The sequence below is a fragment of the Tiliqua scincoides genome, chromosome 1, assembly GCF_035046505.1.
Source record: "Tiliqua scincoides isolate rTilSci1 chromosome 1, rTilSci1.hap2, whole genome shotgun sequence".
NCBI lineage: Eukaryota > Metazoa > Chordata > Lepidosauria > Squamata > Scincidae > Tiliqua > Tiliqua scincoides.
Window position 1 is genome coordinate 267,144,806 of NC_089821.1, and position 22,860 is coordinate 267,167,665.

The 22,860-nt window shown below is 42.3% G+C and overlaps 1 protein-coding gene across 2 annotated transcripts in view; it reads left to right on the plus strand.

The window, feature by feature from the left end:
• The window catches only part of LOC136649084 (lysophosphatidylserine lipase ABHD12), a 58,158-nt gene that overhangs the window by 4,651 nt on the left and 30,647 nt on the right, over positions 1-22,860 (plus strand). For both annotated transcript variants that reach the window (XM_066625502.1, XM_066625511.1), the window contains exons 2-3: positions 14,015-14,139; positions 21,632-21,737. In XM_066625502.1, coding sequence (XP_066481599.1) covers positions 14,015-14,139; positions 21,632-21,737 — 231 coding nt within the window. The remainder of the gene's footprint in view (positions 1-14,014; positions 14,140-21,631; positions 21,738-22,860) is intronic.

The following is a 22,860-nucleotide window of genomic DNA, read 5'->3' on the forward strand; positions in this document are numbered from 1 at the left end:
TTACAAGCCATGATGTGTATGTGCAACCTCCTGATTTTAGAAATGGGCTATGTCAGAATGCCAGATGCAAGGGAGGGCACCAGGATGCAGGTCTCTTGTTATCTAGTGTGCTCCCTGGGACATTTGGTGGGCCGCTGCGAGATACAGGAAGCTGGACTAGATGGGCCTATGGCCTGATCCAGTGGGGCTGTTCTTATGTTCCCTTTGCTGCTGCTACTGCATCACAGACGTGAAACAGCAAGTAGTGGAGGGAGCCCTCATCCCACAGCTCACTCGAGAGGTCGAACAGTCGCCCTCACACTGAGAGCACTTACGTCAGGCCAGTGTGGGCTCCAACAAATCTCTGGAGGGCCAGAGGCTCATTGGAGACTAGGGGCTCCCTGAGGGCCACATTGAGAGGCCTTGAGGGCCGCAAGTGGCCCCAAGGCCAGGGTTTGGGCACCCTTGCCTTGGGGTATTACATGTTGCTTGTATATATCTCATCCCATTTTCTGTATCATTCCCTTCAAGACTGCTAGTTTTGCTTCCTTGTTGGCATCCTTCAGTCTCCAAAGACTATGATATCATGCTCTGAATAGTCATTCTGGAACAGAGTGTCCTCTCCAGTGTGCGAAGCCTGGGTAAAGCAGATATGCAGAATAGACTGTTCCCCATGCAGCAAATCCCCCCTCTCCACTTCGCTGAAATGGTCCAGTGGAAAGACAGAAGCCAATACGGTTGGTTCCAGCGGCATCGCAGGAGTTGCCAGAATGTGACTGTGTTCAGCCATGAATTGCCTCAGGGACTCTGGCTCTGGATTTTGCCTCGAGGTTGACTCCTGAAGCCTTTTGCATAACTGGATGTAGCCACAAGGCAGTGGAGTTTTGGGATCAGAGTTTTCCTTCTCTCAGATGAGCTGGCTTTCCAGCCTAACGAGTCCCATCTACCCGGTGGCTGCTTAGTCGCCTCTTAAGACAAGTACAGCCAAACTGAGTTTTGATTACCTTGATTGAATTAGGGCAACAGGATTTTATCTGGCAACCTGATTAGCTTTATGATTTAGTTAAAGAAGTCAGTTTTATGTTATGCTTTTTGTTTTCATGTTCAATTGAAGGAGTGACCAAGTGTCTGTAACTGAATTTGCTCACTTTCTACCTTATACTACCCTTTGTCTCTTTTTTCCCCTCTTCTCTGCTTGTGGTGGCATGTGTCCCAATCTTTGCCTTTCTGTAGCAGGCAAGGGAGCCAAAAACAAAATAACCCCCCCCCCCCAAACTTAAGTGAAGAAACCCAGGAAATGCTATAAAACATTGCTTTTCTGTTCAGGAAGTAGAAGGGGTTTCACAGCTTCACTTGGTTTTTATATTCCTGCAGGGTTTGTTTTTGATTAAAGCAGCTAGATGGTCTTAAGAGTTAAAGTAATAACTCCTCATTTTGCAGTGGAAGAGTTCTGGCTTATATGTGTAATGTATTATACAGTTTTTTGTTGCACAAGATGAACCAGGGAAAAATCTAAAACTAATCCCCATGACTTCTCTTTTCATCCCTGAAGTGTAATAGTTGAAACTGCCTTTGGGAGTAATTATTCATTGTTTGTGCTAAGAGCTTTAAATAGATACAGCAAATGTTCAATTTCTCTTCTGAACAGATACTGTAGCTCAATGCTAGAGCACCTGTTTTGCATGAATGAAGTCCTAGGTTCACTTCTTGGCATCTCCTCACCAGGACTAGAGAAAAGATAATGCTAGGCTAGGCAGTCATTCTCTGTCTTTCAAATACCCACCCAGCCATACAAATTCATGGGGGAACCCTTTTCCTTCTTCCCCTGTGATCCTTTTGGCAGCAAAGCACAGCTTCCCTTAACTGCCAGAAAGCTTTTGTACTGAGGTTACATGTTGGGGCAGGGAAGCAATTCTGAGGGGAGGTGTTATATACTTAGTTCTCTCCCCATCCCCCATCTCTCCTCCATTTCCCAGTGATCTTGTTCAGCTGTGACCGGAGTACCTGGTTTCAATTTTTTTGTTAAACCATTCTCTATTTTAGATTATTTGATAGATTTGTACAGAACTGGCAACTTATTCTCTGTTGCTTTTAGGATAGGAGCAAGATGTATGGGTTTAAATTGCAGCAAAACAGATCTAGATTAAATGTTAGGACAAACTTCCTGGGGTAAGAACTGTTCAGCAGTGGAACAGTTTGCCTTGGAAGATGGTAGACTATTATTGGGGGTCTTTAAGCAAGGGCTGGATAGCTATCCAGAATGTTGTAGTTACAGATGGCCTACATTGGCAGGGGGTTGGACTCAATCTTGTATATCTCTTCCAACTCTGTGTGAAATCCAGGGTTTACTGTAGATGTGATTGGATAGCAACAGTGTTTTTTCTATTACCCCCAACAAAAGTAGAAAAAGTGAAAGTTCCTCCTTTCCAGATAATGAGGTGTGTTTATAATGTGCCTCTATATGCCATGAGCATTCTGCAAATTTATGAGAGGTCCTGGAAGCTTTTGTGTATTTCTGCATTATCTTGATAGCACCCCAAGAATACAGAAAATACTACCTTATTTTTAAATGGCCCTTTAAATGACCATACAGAATAAACAAACCCAATAGGCTTTACCACCTGAGTGGGCTATTAGCAAATATGGGGTGTGAGCTAATAATTTGTTGTGGACTATTTTGCAAGCTAGGGTAGGTTGTCTTCAGGTCATGCTTTCTCTGTGGTTCATCAAACTAGCATATCTGACTGGTGATCCATAAATGATTGTTTACAATAGAGTATCTGTCACAAAGCTATGGTTTTGTACCCAGTTCTTTTACTAGGTAATAGTTAGTCGGTGTTTACTAGACGATAATGATGAATAGTTAAGCTGCAGGATGAATTGTTTAACAAATAGCCAGGTAGGATTTAATAATGAGGAAGCCATGGACAGCTAGGTTCAACTGAGCCTAGAATGTCACCAGAGCCAAATGGTGACTGCTGTGAATGCACAGCTAGGTCTTTTGAAGTAACTACCTGCAAGTAACTGTTGAAAAGGTCAACAGGCATGTGGATGCGGGAGAACCCGTGGACATTATATATCTGGACTTTCAGAAGGCGTTTGACACGGTCCCTCACCAAAGACTACTGAAAAAACTCCACAGTCAGGGAATTAGAGGACAGGTCCTCTCGTGGATTGAGAACTGGTTGGAGGCCAGGAAGCAGACAGTGGGTGTCAATGGGCAATTTTCACAATGGAGAGAGGTGAAAAGCGGTGTGCCCCAAGGATCTGTCCTGGGACCGGTGCTTTTCAACCTCTTCATAAATGACCTGGAGACAGGGTTGAGCAGTGAAGTGGCTAAGTTTGGAGACGACACCAAACTTTTCCGAGTGGTGAAGACCAGAAGTGATTGTGAGGAACTCCAGAAGGATCTCTCCAGACTGGCAGAATGGGCAGCAAAGTGGCAGATGCGCTTCAATGTCAGTAAGTGTAAAGTCATGCACATTGGGGCAAAAAATCAAAACTTTAGATATAGGCTGATGGGTTCTGAGCTGTCTGTGACAGATCAGGAGAGAGATCTTAGGGTGGTGGTGGACAGGTCGATGAAAGTGTCGACCCAGTGTGCGGTGGCAGTGAAGAAGGCCAATTCTATGCTTGGGATCATTAGGAAGGGTATTGAGAACAAAACGGCTAGTATTATTATGCCGTTGTACAAATCTATGGTAAGGCCACACCTGGAGTATTGTGTCCAGTTCTGGTCGCCGCATCTCAAAAAAGACATAGTGGAAATGGAAAAGGTGCAAAAGAGAGCGGGAATGGGGCACCTTCCTTATGAGGAAAGGCTGCGGTGTTTGGGCCTCTTCAGCCTAGAAAAAGACGCCTGAGGGAGGACATGATTGAGACATACAAAATTATGCAGGGGATGGACAGAGTGGATAGGGAGATGCTCTTTACACTCTCACATAATACCAGAACCAGGGGACACCCACTAAAATTGAGTGTTGGTCGGGTTAGGACAGACAAAAGAAAATATTTCTTTACTCAGCGTGTGGTTGGTCTGTGGAACTCCTTGCCATAGGATGTGGTGATGGCGTCTAGCCTAGACGCCTTTAAAAGGGGATTGGACATGTTTCTGGAGGAAAAATCCATTATGGGGTACAAGCCATGATGTGTATGCGCAACCTCCTGATTTTAGAAATGGGTTATGTAAAAATGCCAGATGCAAGGGAGGGCACCAGGATGAGGTCTCTTGTTATCTGGTGTGCTCCCTGGGGCATTTGGTGGGCCGCTGTGAGATACAGGAAGCTGGACTAGATGGGCCTATGGCCTGATCCAGTGGGGCTGTTCTTATGAAGGCAATGGAAGACTGTGAGAGATTATGGATTGGGGAATGGTTGACTCAGAAATAAAGGCAGAGCTTTTAGCTCAGTAGTCAAGAAGGCTGTTGGTTTGCCATGGTCATGGGTATGTTACAGCACAATATCAAACTCTCTAAAAAGAAACAAGTATTTTAGAATGCTGAATATCCATGTAAAGATGCAGAATATGCACTTAAAAGGATTTGAAACACTTTGCTAAGCTAGCTGCCTAATTCTATGGAGGTCTTGCTCCACATGCTGTTACCAAAGGCAAGGTTGACATGCATACAGGGCAGGTCTTCTCTGTTGTGACCCCTTGGTGCTGTGAAAGCCCTCCCTGCTTTTCAAAATTTTCGTAAGGCCCCCCCAAAACACTCTGGGGCTCTAAGTAGATTGGAGGAAGTGAGCTTCAACTGGATTACAATCCCCATTTTGATGGTCTTCATTTTGATGTTAATCATCTTGGTACTGCATGGCAGGAGGTACAAATAAGTAATTTGAATGTGTGCATGTAAAGTTGGCTTATACTGAATCAGGCTGTTGAGCCAACTTGTCCTATACAGGCAGCTCTTTATTAACATGTTCTTAATTTTCCTCTTTTTGAAATAGCACAATCTGAAAATTATTACCAGAAGACTAATTTACTCTGACAATTTTCAAAATAACAGGGTCAATTAGTTACTGACTAGAAGCCCTGTTAAATGCTGACAGTTTTCTGTGTATCTGGAGGGGGTGAGGGATCTCCTGAAGCCAAAAGATGAAAAATGGAGAAAGAAAATACATTCACAGAACTGCCATTTTCTGCTTTTTCATTTTCCATACAGACATTTTTGTTTTCATCATTACTTTCTCAGCCATTGCCATCAGTAGTCCTTCCCACGCCTCCTTTCTCAACCTTCCTCCATGCAATCTTGGGCAAGCAGAAGTCATAAGTTGTCAGTGTGAGCATTCATTGACTTCCGTCCTATATCAGTTGCATTGGATTCTGTAGGAAAAATATTTTTCATATATGCACGGGTTTTTGCCAGTCTTCTGACGGCCAGTTCCATTTCGAAGGCAGAAATCTTTTCCAGCCCTGCAATCCTTTTTAACTGGAGAGGCAAGGAATTGAATCTGGAATATGCTGCATTCTACATACGTGCTGTATTGCTCAGCTATGGCTCTTTGTCATTTGTGTTTGCCTGCATCTAAAGGGTTGCCTAGTTGAAGTGTGGAACGTTCATGCCCCATCCCCCTATATTGTGAATCCCTTGATGACATTGAGACACAATGACAAACCAACGATGATTGCATCTGAATGTATACCAGCATACAAACCATGCTTTATGAGGGGCTGGCAAACCAGGATAGCAAACTCCTGTTTGAAGCTGGTTTGGAAGCTGTGTGCTATGTTTTGCTGCTAAATGTCTACACTGGCAAACTGTCTACATTGGCAAACCATTGAGAAATCGCAGCTGTGGCTGACTCAGCTGACAGTGTTTCCAGAGCAGCTTTCATAAAACCATTCAGTGTGATACCATTGCAACAGGAAAAGGGTATGTTGGGTTGCATCTCTCCTCTTCCTCCTTGTAGGGCAGTTGGTAGTTCTGTGACACTGTGGGGGAGGGACCCAACCATCTTGGAAGATACCAGTTCATGGAGGTCATGATTGTGTTAACTTTTTTCTTTTCCTCCTACCCCCCCCCCCATGAAGAACTTGTGAAGCTGAGTGCAGACAAGGAGCTGTAAGCCTTGGTTGGCTTATATTTTGTAAAATGTTGAGGGAGGGAGGCTGGTAGGGAGGTGAGTAGCAAGGTCCTTTGAGAGTTGAGAGGTGTGTGGGGAAGGAAACATTTGAGGGAGAGAAAGAATGAGTAAATAGAAGAAGGAAGGTGCAGAGGTGAGCAAGGCTGCAAGTCAGATTGACTTGCAGCAAAACATTTGAAATTTAATTTTATCATGAATATGCAATGATGGATAGACTAGTGATGGACACATTTGCATGTCATATGACAAGTGAAATTATGTTCATAAAATGTATTCTAAGCTTATGGGAATTTTAGGTACTCATAAGAGAACTGCAGAATAACCCCAAGAACTGCGACTCAGCATGTTTTATGCTAGGCAAATCACAACAATAAGGGAAGTGTTGGCTGTACATTTTACGGTCAGCCATGTATAGTCAGCATCTCTAGTAAACAAATGCTAATTTTAACTTCAGGTTTTTTTTTAACATTTTAAGGTTCAGTTGCAAAGGAGCAGTTTTTCTGTTTGATGATCTATAATGCATGCATATTTCTATAAGGCTATAACCAGACTTCTGCAGATAAAAATGATGCTCACAAAAGATGTTTGCTGCCTTCCTACCTGCTATAGTCTCCTGAAAAGATACTGCTGAAGTTAAGGGAACTCTTGGTAACAGTGGGGGGGAGGGGAAGGGGGGAAACTTGCCTAATTCTGGGGATTTCGCCTTCTGCTGCATGCTGCCCCCTGCAGTATTCCTAGAAAGGTCCCCTGCTCCCAGTAGCATCTTTTCAGGGGACTGCAGTGGGAATTAAACATCCCATTGTACTATATTGAGACCCTTCAGCAAAAGCAGGTCATGTAAGAAAATATACTCCAAGCTGTGTTTGTACTTCTTCAACACTAAGCAGGAATTCTTGAACAGTGTTTTCAGAGATATGGGCCCTTATCAGTGAACTGCTTCTGCAAAAGTTTCCGTGGTAGTCATATAATTGTGAATGAAGCCTGTTCTGTAGAGCTTTCTCATGTTCCAGCTGCACTTTAAAATGTTAGAGTGATTGTTTCAAATTTTGCTACTGTGCAGTAAGTTGCCTAACTTCTGTGTTGCCTGCTTATTTGTCTTGGGGAAATCTAAAATATGCTAGTTGGAAAACTGTTACAACTTTATATGATGTAGCATTTTTCCATCCTGTGTTACAGAACTAGAAAAGATACTGTTCTGTTTTGTAGCAGTTGCTTCTAACTAAGGGAGATTAGCTCAACATAATTTTCTAACCTTGTAAACCTTTACAGAAGAAATTTCATCACATGTCTTGTTCATATGTAGATGCCAAAAAACAAGTAAATACCCCCTGAATATAGTAGTGTTTCTGGTTGTTTACAGTTATAAATATAAAAGAGCTGCCCTGGTTTCTTTGCAATCAGGCACCTCCATTGTAAAGCAGTGGAAATGTTGTGTTAACAAATAATGGTGGTAATACGTAGCTGAGCCAGTCCAGAAAAATTTCACGCTAATAATGTCTTCCCAAAAAGGTGATTTTGGCTATTAGAAATACAAGAACAGTTGCAAGATTTTTTGACTGTTTAAAAATACAGCTTGATTCTTTTGGTTGTGTTCAGGAAATGAAACTAGAGCTGCAGATATTCTATTTAACTCGACTAATCTTCCAATAGCTTTTTGGGTCCAAATTCTAGTATGGTGGTTTGTTTTTTACAAGTTGAAACTACCTGTACTTTATCCTTGAGACACTTTGAAAAAGCAAGCTGTGTGCCTCTCTACTTTCTTATCTAGTTTCTGGAAGCTGTGTGTGTATGTGTGTGCGTGTGTGTTTCTTTCTTTCTCTCTTTCCCTCCCCCCCTCCCAGTAAAGGACACTCAAGGTGGCTCACAAATAAAATCATATTAAAAGCATAAAATATATCAATATGTATTAAAATAAGACATTTAAAAGCAATAAACACAATAAAAACTTGGATCTCAAATCTAAAATACGTTTAAAAAAAGCCATGCCCCCTAATGTCAGCATAAAAAGGCTTTTGGGCAGTGTTTCTCAAACTGTGGGTTAGGACCCACTAGATGGGTGATGAGCCAATTTCTGGTGGGTCCCCATTCACTTTAATATTTTTTCTTTAATATATTAGATTTGATGCTATCATGGTTTGTGACTGCTTTTGGGGAAATGTTACAGATCTGTACTTTGAACAGGCTACTGAATATATGCTTTTAACAATGTTAGTTAATTGGGCTCGCTCCTGGGTAAGTGTGGATAGGATTGCAGCCTAGGATTGTTAAAATTTTTTCCTTCTTGATGATGTCACTTCTTGCCATGACATTTCTGTTGGGTCCTGACATATTCTCATTCTAAAAAGAGGGTCCCAGTGTTAAAAAGTTTGAGAACCATTGCTCTAGGGATGTCCAAACATTTTGGCAGGAGGGCCAAATCATCTCTCTGACACTGTGCTGGGGGCCAGGGAAAAAAAATTAATTTACATTTCAAATTTGAATAAATTTACATAAATGAATATTTTAGGGATATAACTTATATGAATGAATGAAGGTTTTGCAATAGCCCAAGGTCTATAAAAGGCCTTGCAGGAAGCAAGGCCAGCTTTTCCTTTGCTGCCACTGCTGCTTCACAGATGTGAAACGGCAAGCAACAGAGGAAGCCTTCATCCCACAGGTCACGCAAGAGGTCAAACAGTCACCTTCATGCTGACAGCAGTTGTGTTGGGTCAGTACAGGCTCCAGCAAGTCTGCAGAGGGCCAGAGGCTCATTGGAGACTGGGGGCTCACTCGGACCGGATTAGGAGTCTCCAAGGTCCGCAACTGGCCCCCAGGCAAGGGTTTTGGGCACCCCTGCTCTAGGGGAACAGAACAGACCAAAGGAAATATTTATTACTCAGTGCTTAATCCGTGGAACTTCCTTACCCCTAGATATTGTGATGACAGTGCCACCTTCAGCTCATCTTAGATGGGAGAGGCAAGAAGCACTGAGCAACCCAGAGCAGAGTGTGCAGCTGCCTCCCTTGTCTGTATGTGTTAGAGATTCAAATAAAAATGCTGTGTGTGCACACTTGTACAAATCCCAGGAATGCAAAGTTCTGTTTAATAAAGCTCTGCAGCAGTCATGGCAAACAACACTATCGACCATTAGAGCTCAAGGTAAGATTCAGGTTCATAAAATTTATATAATGTATAGCAAAGAAGGGTCTGTGGGAACCTAACCCCATTTTTCCCATAGGATCAATGATTCAGTATCCACTAATTCTGTATCTCCTGGGTTTTCCGGGAACTGAACCCCAGCGGATGATGAGTCTTGACAGTATGTCTTGGAGTTTGTTTCAGGTTGTGGTCAGTTGAAGAGTGGCAGCTATTTCCTTTTGATCAGACTCTAGATGGCCTCATCCTATATCAGTAGTAATATTTTTGTTTTTTCTCCAGTGTTTCTATGTTGTATACCACACTCTTCACATAATTTTGTACATTTCTGAGGCTTCATGCGTGGATTTCCCATCAAGGAAGTCACATCATATAGTTGATTGGTTGCATCTTAAGTCTCTTGAATAAGCTTTTGTTCATGACTACTGTTATCACTTTCATCAGTGAAATGATTCTCAGGGCGCAATCCTAACCTACTTTGCAGCACCGACATAGCAATGCAGCTCCGAGGTAAGGGAACAAACATTCCCTTACTTTGAGGAAGCCTCCATGAGTGCCATCCGACTGCAGGATGCAGCACATGTCCTGTTGGCACAGCTATGCCAGTATTGGAAAATCGTTTAGGATTTGGTCCCAGGACTCTTAACAGGGTTCTCTGTTAAGTCTGCTGTGCGTGAGTCTTTTTTACAATCTTCAGTTTGTTCACTTGCTTGATCTATTGGCATATATGAGAACTTTTGGGCATGGGGGAGGCCTCGCATCACTGGAACTCTGTTTTTGATGCTTCCAGGAAATAGCCTTCATATTCCTGATATGCATTAGATGCCACTTGGCATAATCAGTGTGAACATAAGAAGAGCCCCGCTGGATCAGGCCAAAGGCCCATCTAGTTCAGCTTCCTGTATATCACAGTGGCCCACCAGATGCTTCAGGGAGCACAAAAGATAGCAAGACACAACCTGTGTCCTGGTTGTGGTCCACAACGAAGCAGTTGGGTGCACAAGTCCTTATTATTTGAATGTGTTGCTGCGTCTTGTCTGCCTTTTCTGTCTTGTCTGCCGCAGGCGAGGTCATCCAGGATCGGGCGCAGCAGATGGAACGCTGGGTGCAGCACTACTCTGAACTATATTCCAGAGAAAATGTAGTCACCGAAGAAGCGCTGAACAACATTGAGTGCCTGCCTGTGCTGGAAGAGCTTGACAGTGAACCAACCCTAGAAGAACTTCACGTGGCCCTGGACTCCCTTGCCTTTGGCAAGGCACCTGGAAAAGACAGCATCCCTGCTGAAGTCCTAAAGTGCTGCAAAGAGATCATCATCTCTGAGCTGCATGAAATCCTTTGTCTCTGCTGGAGAGAAGGTGGAGTACCTCAGGACATGAGGGATGCAAACATCATCACGCTGTACAAGAACAAAGGCGACAGGGGTGACTGCAACAACTACCGTGGCATCTCTCTCCTTAGCGTTGTAGGAAAGTTGTTTGCCCGAGTTGCACTAAAGAGGCTCCAGGTACTTACAGAGAGCGTTTATCCAGAATCACAGTGCGGACTCCAAGCCAACAGGTCCACCACTGATATGGTATTCTCCCTTAGACAACTGCAGGAGAAATGCAGGGAACAACGACAGCCACTCTTTATAGCCTTCATAGATCTCACGAAGGCTTTCGACCTGGTCAGCAGGGATGGCCTCTTCAAGATTCTCCCCAAGATTGAACGTCCACCCAGGCTCCTCAGTATCATCAGATCCTTCCACAAGGACATGAAGGGCACTGTTGTCTTTGATGGCTCCACATCAGACCCCTTTGACATCCGAAGCGACGTGAAGCAGGGCTGTGTTCTTGCACCAACCTTGTTTGGGATCTTCTTCGCTGTCCTGCTGAAGCAGGCCTTTGGAACTACAACAGAAGGCATCTATCTCCGGACCAGATCAGATGGAAAGCTCTTCAACCTCTCCAGACTGAGAGCAAAGTCCAAAGTCCAGCTGAAATGTCTGCGTGACTTCCTCTTTGCCGACGATGCAGCTATCACTACCCACTCTGCCAAAGATCTCCAGCAGCTCATGGATCGTTTTAGCAAGGCCTGCCAAGATTTTGGACTGACAATCAGCCTGAAGAAAACACAGGTCATGGTTCAGGATGTGGACTCACCTCCCTTCATTACAATCTCTGCACATGAACTGGAGGTTGTCCATGACTTTGTGTACCTTGGCTCAACGATCTCCGACACTCTTTCTCTGGATACCGAGCTAAACAAACGCATCGGTAAAGCAGCTACCATGTTTTCCAGACTCACAAAGAGAGTCTGGTCCAACAAGAAGCTGACGGAACATACCAAGATCCAGGTCTACAGAGCTTGCGTCCTGAGTACACTTCTGTACTGCAGCGAGTCATGGACTCTTCACTCGCAACAGGAGAGGAAACTGAATGCTTTCCTCATGCGCTGACTCCGGCGTATTCTCGGCATCACCTGGCAGAAAAAAGTTTCAAACAACACAGTCCTGGAACGTGCTGGAATCCCTAGCATGTATGCACTACTGAAACAGAGACGCCTGCGTTGGCTCGGTCATGTTGTGAGAATGGATGATGGCCGGATCCCAAAGGATCTCCTCTATGGAGAACTCGTGCAAGGAAAGCGCCCTACAGGTAGACCACAGCTGTGATACAAGGACATCTGCAAGAGGGATCTGAAGGCCTTAGGAGTGGACCTCAACAGGTGGGAAACCCTGGCCTCTGAGCGGCCCACTTGGAAGCAGGCTGTGCAACATGGCCTTTCCCAGTTTGAAGAGACACTTGGCCAACAGTCTGAGGCTAAGAGGCAAAGAAGGAAGGCCCATAGCCAGGGAGACAGACCAGGGACAGACTGCACTTGCTCCCAGTGTGGAAGGAATTGTCACTCCCGAATCGGCCTTTTCAGCCACACTAGACGCTGTTCCAGAACCACCTTTCAGAGCGTGATACCATAGTCTTTCGAGACTGAAGGTTTCCAACTACATGCTGCATCTTGCACAGAAGTTTTGCTTTATAATGTTTGTCTGAAACTTATTTAAATTGTTAAATTCATTGGTTATGGTTTATGAATGATTAAAATATTAGACCTTCTTTTATTTAGGCATGTTTATGGATATTATAGGTAAAATACAAGACAGACATTATTTCATTCCACCATTGACATTTGGAACAGCAGGTCATTGACTGGACATCACCAAGTAAAATGTCTGTGCACTCTTTCTGTATAAACTGTTCCAACTGTGTGCTTCATCCAGCTGGACATGTCTTCATTCAAAATATGCTTTAAGCCACTAGACCAGTGTTTCTCAAACAGTGGTGCAGGTACCACCAGTGGTACTTGAAGTGGGGTCTAGTGGTACTCATGAGACCCCGAACACTTGCCATCTGGCTGAGAGAGCAGGAATGCAACATATCAGCAGAAGAAGGCTTGGCTTGGTGGGCAGAACTCCAAAGCTTACTTTTCTGCACTCAAAAAACAGCTCTCTCAACCACCCGGAGTCTCTTACAGGAGTTTGTTGCATTGCATCTGGTCTCCCAGCCCAGAAGTAACTGGTGATGATGTCATCACTAGTCACTTCCAGTGGTATTTTAATTAGGTGGACCATGTGAAGTGATATGGTGGAAGTCAAACATTGAGAAACACTGCACTAGACTATTAATGCAGACAAGCCTTGAAGAGCAGCTGGCCTCTCCTGTACATGGAAAAGAAAAGCTTCTGCTTTCAGGTTAAAAACAAACTGCAGTTCATTACCATTAATAAACTTGGTTCTGCAGTTTAACTTGGAGTTTCAGCGAGCCAGAATATGAAAACAGAATTCAAGTTTAGTGGTCCTTAAAGCGAAGCTCTTGTGCTGCTATCTTGTGCTAAGAAGGAGGGGGGTATGTGAGACTGAACTTGGCATCTGTAGTGTTGAGAGAATTTGTCTTGTCCTTTAAATGAAGTTCTCAGGTTTTACTTGTTTTAACTAAGCTCTTTCCTTCTCCGGGTAAAAACTCTTGTGCTTAAAATGGTTTTATCTCATGCTTGGGACACTGGGCATATGCAAATGTTAGCTACTTTATTTAGAAACTTCATGTATTCAGTTGCAAATCATTTAGATTTTTTTATTATGTTAAGAAATAACATCAATTTTTATATGTAGTAGTTTAACCATAGTGAATCAAACATGTTTGAAGCAGTGGGGAAATATCTGTATCCTTGGACCACAGCTGTACTGAGCATCAGTACATCTGTTTTTGTAATTCATTTACTTTTTGCATTTTGTGGACACATGTAAATGTTGCAGAAGGTATACAAAAATAGTGTAGATCAGAACAGAGAGGTTGCCAATGCCTAGCATGGGTAGTATTTCTAGAAACTGAGAAGTGCTCAAGAGGTATCTGTTAAATTCTGTCTGAATCTTTGTTTGACAATAATGGAGTATACGGCAAAGTGTGCAGATCAGAAAATCAAACTTATTTTAAAAGGGGGGGGGTTACGCATTTGAGAAACAGCATACAGTTTTGCTCACGGTTGTCTCTTGCGACACTTAACAAGTAGCGTAAAACAAAGCATAACAATCTCTGGGTCAAATGCCTCTTTGTTACTCTGTAAAATTTTATAGAAGGTAATGATAGTAGTAGAAGTACTGTTCAGTTTATGACATATAGTGCTGTGTTTATGAAAACAATAGTTTCCTATGTATCAATTTCTAAAAAATGCATTTTTAATTTTTATATAATTAGTGAAATGAGCAGCCTCAGAGGTTAATAGTACTCACCTTAGATTTGAATGTACTGTGATATTTATACTTTTTTTTACTCTTTTTGCAGGAGATATGGAATGTGGTTTCGATTGCGGAAGCTAATAATGTGGTTGTTGGGAGTGTACATAGCCATCCCATTTCTAGTAAAACTTTGTCCTGCTATTCAAGCAAAGCTTGTCTTCCTAAATTTTGGTAAGAATTCTTTTTGCTATATCTTGCAAACATGTGGAAATGTAAAAAATTTTAAATATGAAGATGATTTAGATGTATTAATAATTGCCTTGATATCTTACATCTTCCTACATACATGTGTAGGAAAATTGTGCTTCACTGTTCAGTAAGGTTTTGGAAATGCTGCTTCTGTTGAACATCCAGTGAAAAGATACAGAGTTGATTAATGAAGATGCTACAGGCATCAAATCTTTCTTCACTGCAATTTCTAAATAGGAGGCTAAATTACTATTTCTGAAATGTATGTGAAGAATTAGGGCAAATAGCAGCTTGCAGTTGAAGGCTCCATGAAACTTCAAGTAGAGATTGGAGATCTGATCATAAATCTCCAATGCCTCCTCTAGTTTGGTCTTAAGTGCACAAATAAGAATTAGTAAGTGTAGTGGTTGTAACTCCAGTTCAAAGGTATCTGCAAAAGCTATTTGCAATCTATCCCTCCTCACATCTCTCAGAATTTCCCTTTGAGGAGAGTTTCTAGCTTGTTTCTAGGTTGTTTCTGTTCATCCCTTTTCTTTGCCACTTCCTTTGGATTTTAAATGTGAAAAAATGGTGGCTAGAATTTCATAGAGTTTTATGTAAAGGCACATAACATGATGGCACCTTAGAATGTTATTGATCTCACTGCTTCTATTGTGCAGAAAAACCTGGGTTGGATTTCTTCTGCTGAGAAAGGCTTCCCAAAGCTGATGAAAGGGAAGGGGGGGGATGATGATGGGGGGGGGAGTAGAATTGCAACAGAGTATTTTTTTAAAAAGTTTGCATAAAAACCTGTAGTGGACAACCTGTCTTGTGTAGTGAAAGATTGTGTGCACTTGCTTTTTAAACTCTGATGCGTAAGACAGGTGGTTTCTATGCTATGCACTTGAATCATGCACAAAGGAAGTCCTGTATGAGATAAGTGTACAATGAAGAATCTGCCAATGGCTGAAGGGCTGGAGAGATGGACATCGTGGTATTCTAAATTGTGAGAACTGCTGGAGGAAAATTGGCAGGGGTAGGCAAACCAGGCGTGGATTTTGTGGAGAAGTGCATCTGATTAAGTGAACTGAACTTCATGAAAATTTCTGCTGTGAAGCACCACTTTTCTTGCTTTAATGTGTTTGAGCACTGATGTGAAATACACAAATTTCTGGACAACGTTCCCTGTAAGGTGCACGGACTCCTCCCGCAGTTGTGCAACAGTGCAGTTTGTCACAATGCTGCCTCCAGATGTTCAGTGATGATGTCATCACTGGACTTCTGAGTTGCCAAGCTCCTTGCTATATGGAGCTTGGCCAGGAGATGTGCAACCAATTAGCTGCACACCTTAGAGCTAAGGTATTCAATCTGTGTGTGGCTCCCTAGGGAGGCATGGCTAGCCTCCAGGGGCATCCTGAGGCATCTGGGGAGAGAGGTGGCTGTGCTGCTCTGCTCAGCTGCACGTGCTGCCTGCTGACTTGCTGCTTTTCGTAGGCTGAGAACCTTCAAACTGGGAGGGAAGAGTAAGTACAGCACAGTGCTTTCCTCCGCTTGGAAAGGAGGGAGCCCAGCCTGCTCTTGGGGGGGGGGGTGTCCAAATGCTCAGCCTACATTCCTCCATCCTGCCTGGGGGGAATGGGGTGGCATCTGCATGTTGGGGCATATGTGTGTGAGCAGCCCCCATCTACTTTGGGGGTGAGTTGTAATCTTGCTCTGTGTGGCTGCAATCCTTTCCACACTTTCCTGGGAGTAAGTTCCATTGACATTTCTGAGTAGACCTACATAGGCTTGGGGTCTGTCAGCTTCACCAAGGATCTGTAACTTTCTTTTTCCTCCCCCTTCAAAAAATAAAAAAAACCACTCTTGATAGCTTTGTCTCAAAAAATTGATTAAAAAATAAAAATACCCATTCCTTTTCAGCCCTCCCACTTTTACCTCCTGCCTCCTTTTGGGGGGGGGGGGTTTTAATTCCCATGTTGGCTGCTATTATAAGACAAAAGGCACAATCCTAGCTAGGTCTACTCAGAAGTAAGTCCTATTGTGTTCAATGGGACTTACTCCCAGGAAAGTGAGGTTAGAATTGCAGCCAAACAGTCTCTGGGTCTCAGTTTCACATCAGTTTGCAATTAGCAGTTACACACAAAACAAAGTCTTCTCCTCCCCCAGCAAATTCATCACTTCTCCCCCCCCTTTTCCAACACCCTCCAGGTGTGCTGCTAACAAACTCAGGGCACAATCCTAACCAGGTAAGTCCTAACTCAGAAGTAAGTCCTATTTTGTTCAATGGGGCTGACTCTCAGGTAAGTGTGGTTAGGATTGCAGCCTCAGATTGCTGGCAGCTGTTTTTTTGTTTCTAGTGTATAATTATAACACCTTCATCCCCATTTTGGGGGTAACTGAGGTGAGGTGATGTAATGGGAAGTTGTTGCCAATGGCCACAAGGATCAGGGGAGCCACCAGCTGGAAAAGTTCAAAAACCACTGCCTTAGAGGGAACAATGTTCCTGGCTGTGTTGGAGGCTTTTTTCCTTATTGACCTTTGTATGGTGTCTCTGTGTTCATTCAGGTGTTCATTGTTGCATTTATGCCTCCACTTGTTCAAAGAGGAACACTGTTCCATTAGCAATGTTCTCAGCTATAATCTTTGTACATCTAGACACCTTGTATATGCACATGTTTGCCAAAGGGGGGGATTCATTATGTATGCCTGTGCGTTGTCCCTAAAGTCCATGTATTTGTTTCTTGTTAATATTAGACCTGGGCCGCTTGCACTCTAGCTGTTGTTCCTGCAATCTAACAATCCTAGAATGGGGGGCCATGTCTTAAGAAAGATGAATGTGACTGCACGTAGAGTGGAGGCTGCTTCATAGGAGCAAATGGGGCTTGGCCCTCCAAGAAATGTATTTAAAATCATAAAGATTTATGTGTGACTTAGTCAATATCCTAATTAAACCTGGTCTTCTTCTAGTTGTCCAATCCCATTTCTCATGTCTAAGTCTCCAGTTTCATGCTGGCTTTTCATTAAGGCCCCTAAGGCTGTTGGAGCAAGAGGGAGCGTCTGCAGGCTAGAGACTTGCATCATAAGACTCCTTTACAACAGTCTTTTCAGTACAGGAAGGTTCTAATTATTTCTACCCTTGGCTGAAAATTTGGATTGTTCCTTCTCAAAACTTTCAGCCGATTGCTACTAAGATTGCCAGCAGTTGTGAACTTTCAACCAGTCACATAAATTCAGTGAGTCTGTCGTTAGAAAGCATAACAAAGAGCCTTGGTAGGGTTGGCCCTGCTTAATACGTCTTGAATACCACTTCCTTCATATTGACTGACTCTATATAGGAATGAGTTTCTATATTAGGAAGAAAAGGCATAATTCTAAAGCGCAGATTTCCCCTTGTTTTGTGACAGTCCTGGTTGCTAGTCTTGACAGGCACTGTTGGTAGAAGGGTGTAAGTGTGGCTAGTAGAACTTCTCCTCAGTGTCCCTTCTTTCACCAAAGAATTATGTTCAATTTTGAGGTCATGGCCTCCAAGGAGCTGTAACTGCCAGATATGTTGTTCCTTCAACCCCCTTTTATCCTCACAAAAACCCTGTGGTTAAACTGTGAGAAGTAGCTGGCAGAATGATCTAGCTTCATCTGAAGTGTTTAGTATTAGTTCTTCCTGAATAAATGAAATACATGCCTATTCTGAAAGTATAAATTTGTATAGTTGTGTCGTATAGTTATAGCTATAGTTATAGTTTGACTTAAATGTGTCCAGGAGATTTTTGAAAGTAATCCTGGAGATTTTAATAGTTTGGCATTATGTTAAAAAAAATGTTTGGAGGGTGCAGAGGAACTTCTTTTTGACTAACTTCAGTTGGCTACCCTATTCTGCACTAAGTTCCTGAGAAGATTGTGTTCTGTACTGCATTTATTTTTTTTGCCTCACAAGCCCCCAATATGAAGGCTGTTAATTGTACAGTGGTCATACTGAGCTTTGAGCATGAGTAAAGGCTACAATAAATACCCTCCATGTTTGAGGATATGTGAAGTAACACAAAACACACTCTTCTCTAATGTTCAAATTTTTGATAATATCATTAGTGTGATAATGCAAGAAGTGACTGTCAGTTGTCATTTTCTAGAATGGCAGATTAATATTTGAAAAATACATTACAGGGGGAAGTATTGGTGAAGGGCTTTTGTCTGACTTATAGTGGTTATCCAAAAGTGATAACCAGTACACTTAGCATATGTACTGTACATATGGTTATCCAGTACACTTAGCATATGTACTGTACATATAAACTACTACAGCAATTGTAATGATGTGGTTATGCATGAGCAAAAGACATTGGCCCCACCAACTCCAAACCTCATACCACCACTGAATAGGAATATTATTTACAGTAATCCCCCTTGCATTTGGGAGTAAACAAGATATTATTCATCTGTCTGCCTAGTTCATGTATAAAGCAGGAGGTGGGATGTTGGTGTATTTCAATAGTCTTTGGAAATAATGATAGAGGAAAGACTTGATGCTGCCTGCAGTTTTTTTAATTAGAATTTGCAGAGAATGTTCTAGTATTGGCTAGTAAAAGAACCATTGTTCTTCCTCTGCCCTCTCTAGTAAGATCTTTTATGTTGTGTTTAGAATACAGTCATACCAAACAGTGTGCCTTCCTGATATATAGAAATTTTGCTCTTGGCTTTTGCAGATACTCTGCAAACACAGGATTTTTTAATCCTTTAGTGATGCTATTGTGTCGGAAGCCCTTTGTCATCTCACCTTTCCCTTTAGGTTTTTAGAAAGTTTTAAATCTATATATCATATTGTGAATCTTGTAGATAGCAGGTAATTTATTTATCTGTTTTGACAAACTGTGATTTAATAAGTACCTTGACATTTTTGCCAAGTAATCAAGCCCCAATTCTCACTTCGCCTTATCTCCGGGTCAATCAGAGGGCAGAGCCTTTCAACTCTGAACAGGTTCTTTCTCCTCTAAGCTTAGGCAGGCAGCTGGTTAGTTGCTATAGTTACTTTCCTGGGACTTTATTCCCCTCCGTTCCCTTTTGCTGCTGCAACCCGATTCCCTTTTGCAAAGGCTTTGCATTTGGCAGAGGTCAACATTGAATGTCTTACCTGTACTGTGTAGTTCTGTCCCAACAAGTACATGAGTTTCCTTATAATTTTTTTAATCTTAAGCAGGGCCAAGATAGCCATGCTAGTTTATGGCAGCAAAAATAACCAAGGGTCTTGTGGTGCCTGAAAAACTTAGAAAAGCATTTAGCACAAGCTTTCGTGGACAAGAACTTATTTCATGTATTAGCTCTAATCTGCAGAAGTGTATGCTAAATTTCTTAGTCAGATGCCACAATACCCTTGAAGCAAAGCACAAGTAATAGTACCAAGTGGTGGGGAATGAGCTGGATAATTCAGGATCCACTTCTAATGCACTCATTATGTTATCTAAACCTGTGCTACAAGTTTTCTCCCACAGAGAACTTGGGTTCAAATTGTGGGTGTGACAGGGACAAATACGTGGAAGTGGAAAGACACGTTTTCCTGCTTCCTACCCCACCCGAATGATGGACAGGCCATATGAGTTTGTAGACTACTTAGTGATAGCTTATTGGAATTGAGCCTATTCAGAGCTGCTACATACATAATGAACTTCCTGCATGGTTACTGTTTCCATATAATAATAATAATAATATACAGTATTTATATACTGCCTTTCTTGGTCTTTATTCAAGACTTTATTCAAGGCGGTTTACACAGGCAGGCTTATTAAATCCACGCAGGGATTTTTACAAATTGAAAGAAGGTTCTCTCTTTCAAGAACCACCACATTCAAGATGTTACACTCCGATCTGGTTTCACATTCTGCCTCCATCCTCCCACGCTCCGAGCAGATGGAACAGCTCAGCTGCAGCTTGCCAGCTGCTTCAAGGTCGCACGGTGCCGGTGGCCTCGAACTGGCGACCTTGTGGATGTTAATCTTCAGGCAAATGGAGGCTCTACCCTCTAGACCAGACCTCCTGCCCATGTAGAAAACATATGTATTCCACACCTTCACTCATTTCTGAGCCTAGGCAGAGGTCTTTTATTAGGTGTGTATGAGTGCCTGGGGAGCTTTAAATGAATCTGAGAACCTTTCTGCTGTCTCCTATGCAGGCTAAGTGGGGCAAAGGATCCTCAAAGTCAATCCCTGCACTGTAGTGCTGACTAATGAGTCCTTTAATTTGAAGAGTAACTAAAAGCCTTTGTTATAGTGTCTTTGAATCTTTCACCAGTAAGCTGTTCTGTAGCACTCTGATTTCCAGATATTAAAGGAAAAAAAAGAAACCCGCTCAGATAAAAAATTTACTCTCTCTGGGTGTATTCAGGCTCCAGTCTGCACTTTGAACTCCTGTCCTTGTATGGACTCCCCATTCTGTTCAATGGAAGAACAGAACAATGCAAGCATGTGTTGCATGCAGGCACAAGTGGAGGAGATTGTGCTTGCAGGAAGGTGTGCACATACATCTTTTTTTGGTTGTTGAATGCTTTGTCATCTCAGCAGGAGTTGTAAAAGCATACATTTTTAAATTGAAGTCTGGAATTATAATAATGATGAAACCTGAGACTTTCACTGCTTCCAAGAAAGCAGTTTGTTGCTTTTCTGGGATATTCCCAAGCATAATGTTGGGAATTGCAACACTATTCTAGGTGTGTCTGAATAGCATGACAAGTGTTTGCTAACAGATGCAGGACCTGGCCAAATGTCTTGTCTTGTTTCACCTTATGAATACTGGTATTAATTCTTATGAGCCTATTTCTTTTACTTGTGATTTTATAGCTTGCAGCTGGAATGGGGCTGTAGCTCAGGGGCAAAGCACATGCTTTGCATGCAGAAGGTCCCATGTTCTATATCCCTAGCATCTCCAGGAAAGGCAGAGATAAATTCCTGTCTGAAATCCTGGAGATCCCCTGTCAGTCAGTACATATTGACCAAGAAGGATCAGCAGCTTTATATATTAAAACAAAATTTTTAAATGTGGAATTTAGCAAATCTATTTATAGACAATATTTGTGTTAGAAGTTGCTTTTGGCTTTATGAAATGTTAAATGAAGAAAAAGATTGTGATCCCTTCTAGAGTTGCTTGCCTAAGTGCTCTATTTTAACATAATAAAATATGCTTTTCAACCTTCTTCTCCAGCTTGTAGTTGGAAAAGGGGCACAAGCCTCATCCTTATAGCTGCACTGTGCTTGGCACTACAGCTTAGCTATGGGGAAGACATCCAGCTTAGAGCTGCTTGGAATTTCTGATTTGGTGCTAGATTGCTGAGAGGAACAAGGGTCATCCTTGCAGTTGTGAACCCCTGTATATCAATGGTAGCTAAACTTTAAAGAATACAGTTTTGTGTCTGAACAAGTTGTGTATCATAATAGCCCACTTGTCAGTCACATTATTTGTACAGGTCTGTTTACATGCTCTTTACAACTTTATGATGTCATCTCTTCTGTTTCAGTGAGAGTGCCCTACTTTATTGACTTGAAAAGACCCCAAGACCAAGGTTTAAACCACACCTACAATTACTACCTACAGCCAGAGGATGATGTAACTATTGGAGTCTGGTAAGGAAGGCTTTGTTCCTTTCCTTGGTGTCCTTTTATATATGGAGACCATAGTTTTGATCCTGTCATTGAGAAAACTAATGTAACACAAAGTACGTGCCTGCAAATATCGTATTTGTGTGCGTGGATATATCGCTCACTGAAAGAAACATGAAGTCTTTCTTTTGAGAGATGCTGTGCTGTCTGAACCATAGCTGAATTAAGTACAGCAATTAGATCAAACCTGCTAAGGAGGCAAGGAGGGTAGTGATACTAACTGAAACATAACTATCAGCAGCACAAAATAATGCCTTAGTACAGTAGACCTAAGAAAATTGAGCTGTTTTTCATGTTCTGATGAAATAATATAGCACTATTTCCCAAGTAACTCTGTTCTAGAAAGAGAACACGGCAGGAGAAAGATGAAGGCTTTCATAAATAAGTAGGAGTAGAACATAAGTTACCACTCAGTTGAAACCCATGTAATTTTTTCAGATGAGTAGCATAAGTAGGTATCTTTTCAGGCACCAATTCTCCAAGTTCCTATTCTAATATACCCTGTGACGATGAGAAACTGTAGTTAAATTTTCTAGAAAGTTGACTCTGGAGGCTAGTTCTGGAGAAATTTACAATTGTGGGGAATAGTGACAACTAGATAGTAGGGCCAGATATCTTATTGCACTCAGCAAGAACAAACTCTAAGAAGTTACATAGTTTAGCCTGGACAGTGTGTGTTTGCTGTGTACTGTAATCAGCTGCCCAAAACCTTGTCTACTGTGCTCTTGGGTTAGTGGCTCAGGTGACCAATTTTAACTGTACAATGAGGTGACTACTCCTTTGGGGATTTGGCATAACTGGAGGCAGCTCGAAGGATTGCATCTCTTTTTATAATTTAGAGACGTGCAGACTTTGTCCTTTCAGGGCAGATTGAAGGAGTTGAGCTAGCTTGGAGAAGAGCCCGTTGAGAGATGATATAGCTATATAGGTTGTGCTCCATTATCTACTGGGGTTGTGTTCCAGAACCCCTAGTGGATTAAAAAAAGCTATGGCTACCACATCGTTGGAAAAATAGCTTTAAAGACTCATGCTCAGGTTTCTTGTCCTCCATTGTTGCCCCAGAATGTATTGGTATACACATCACACT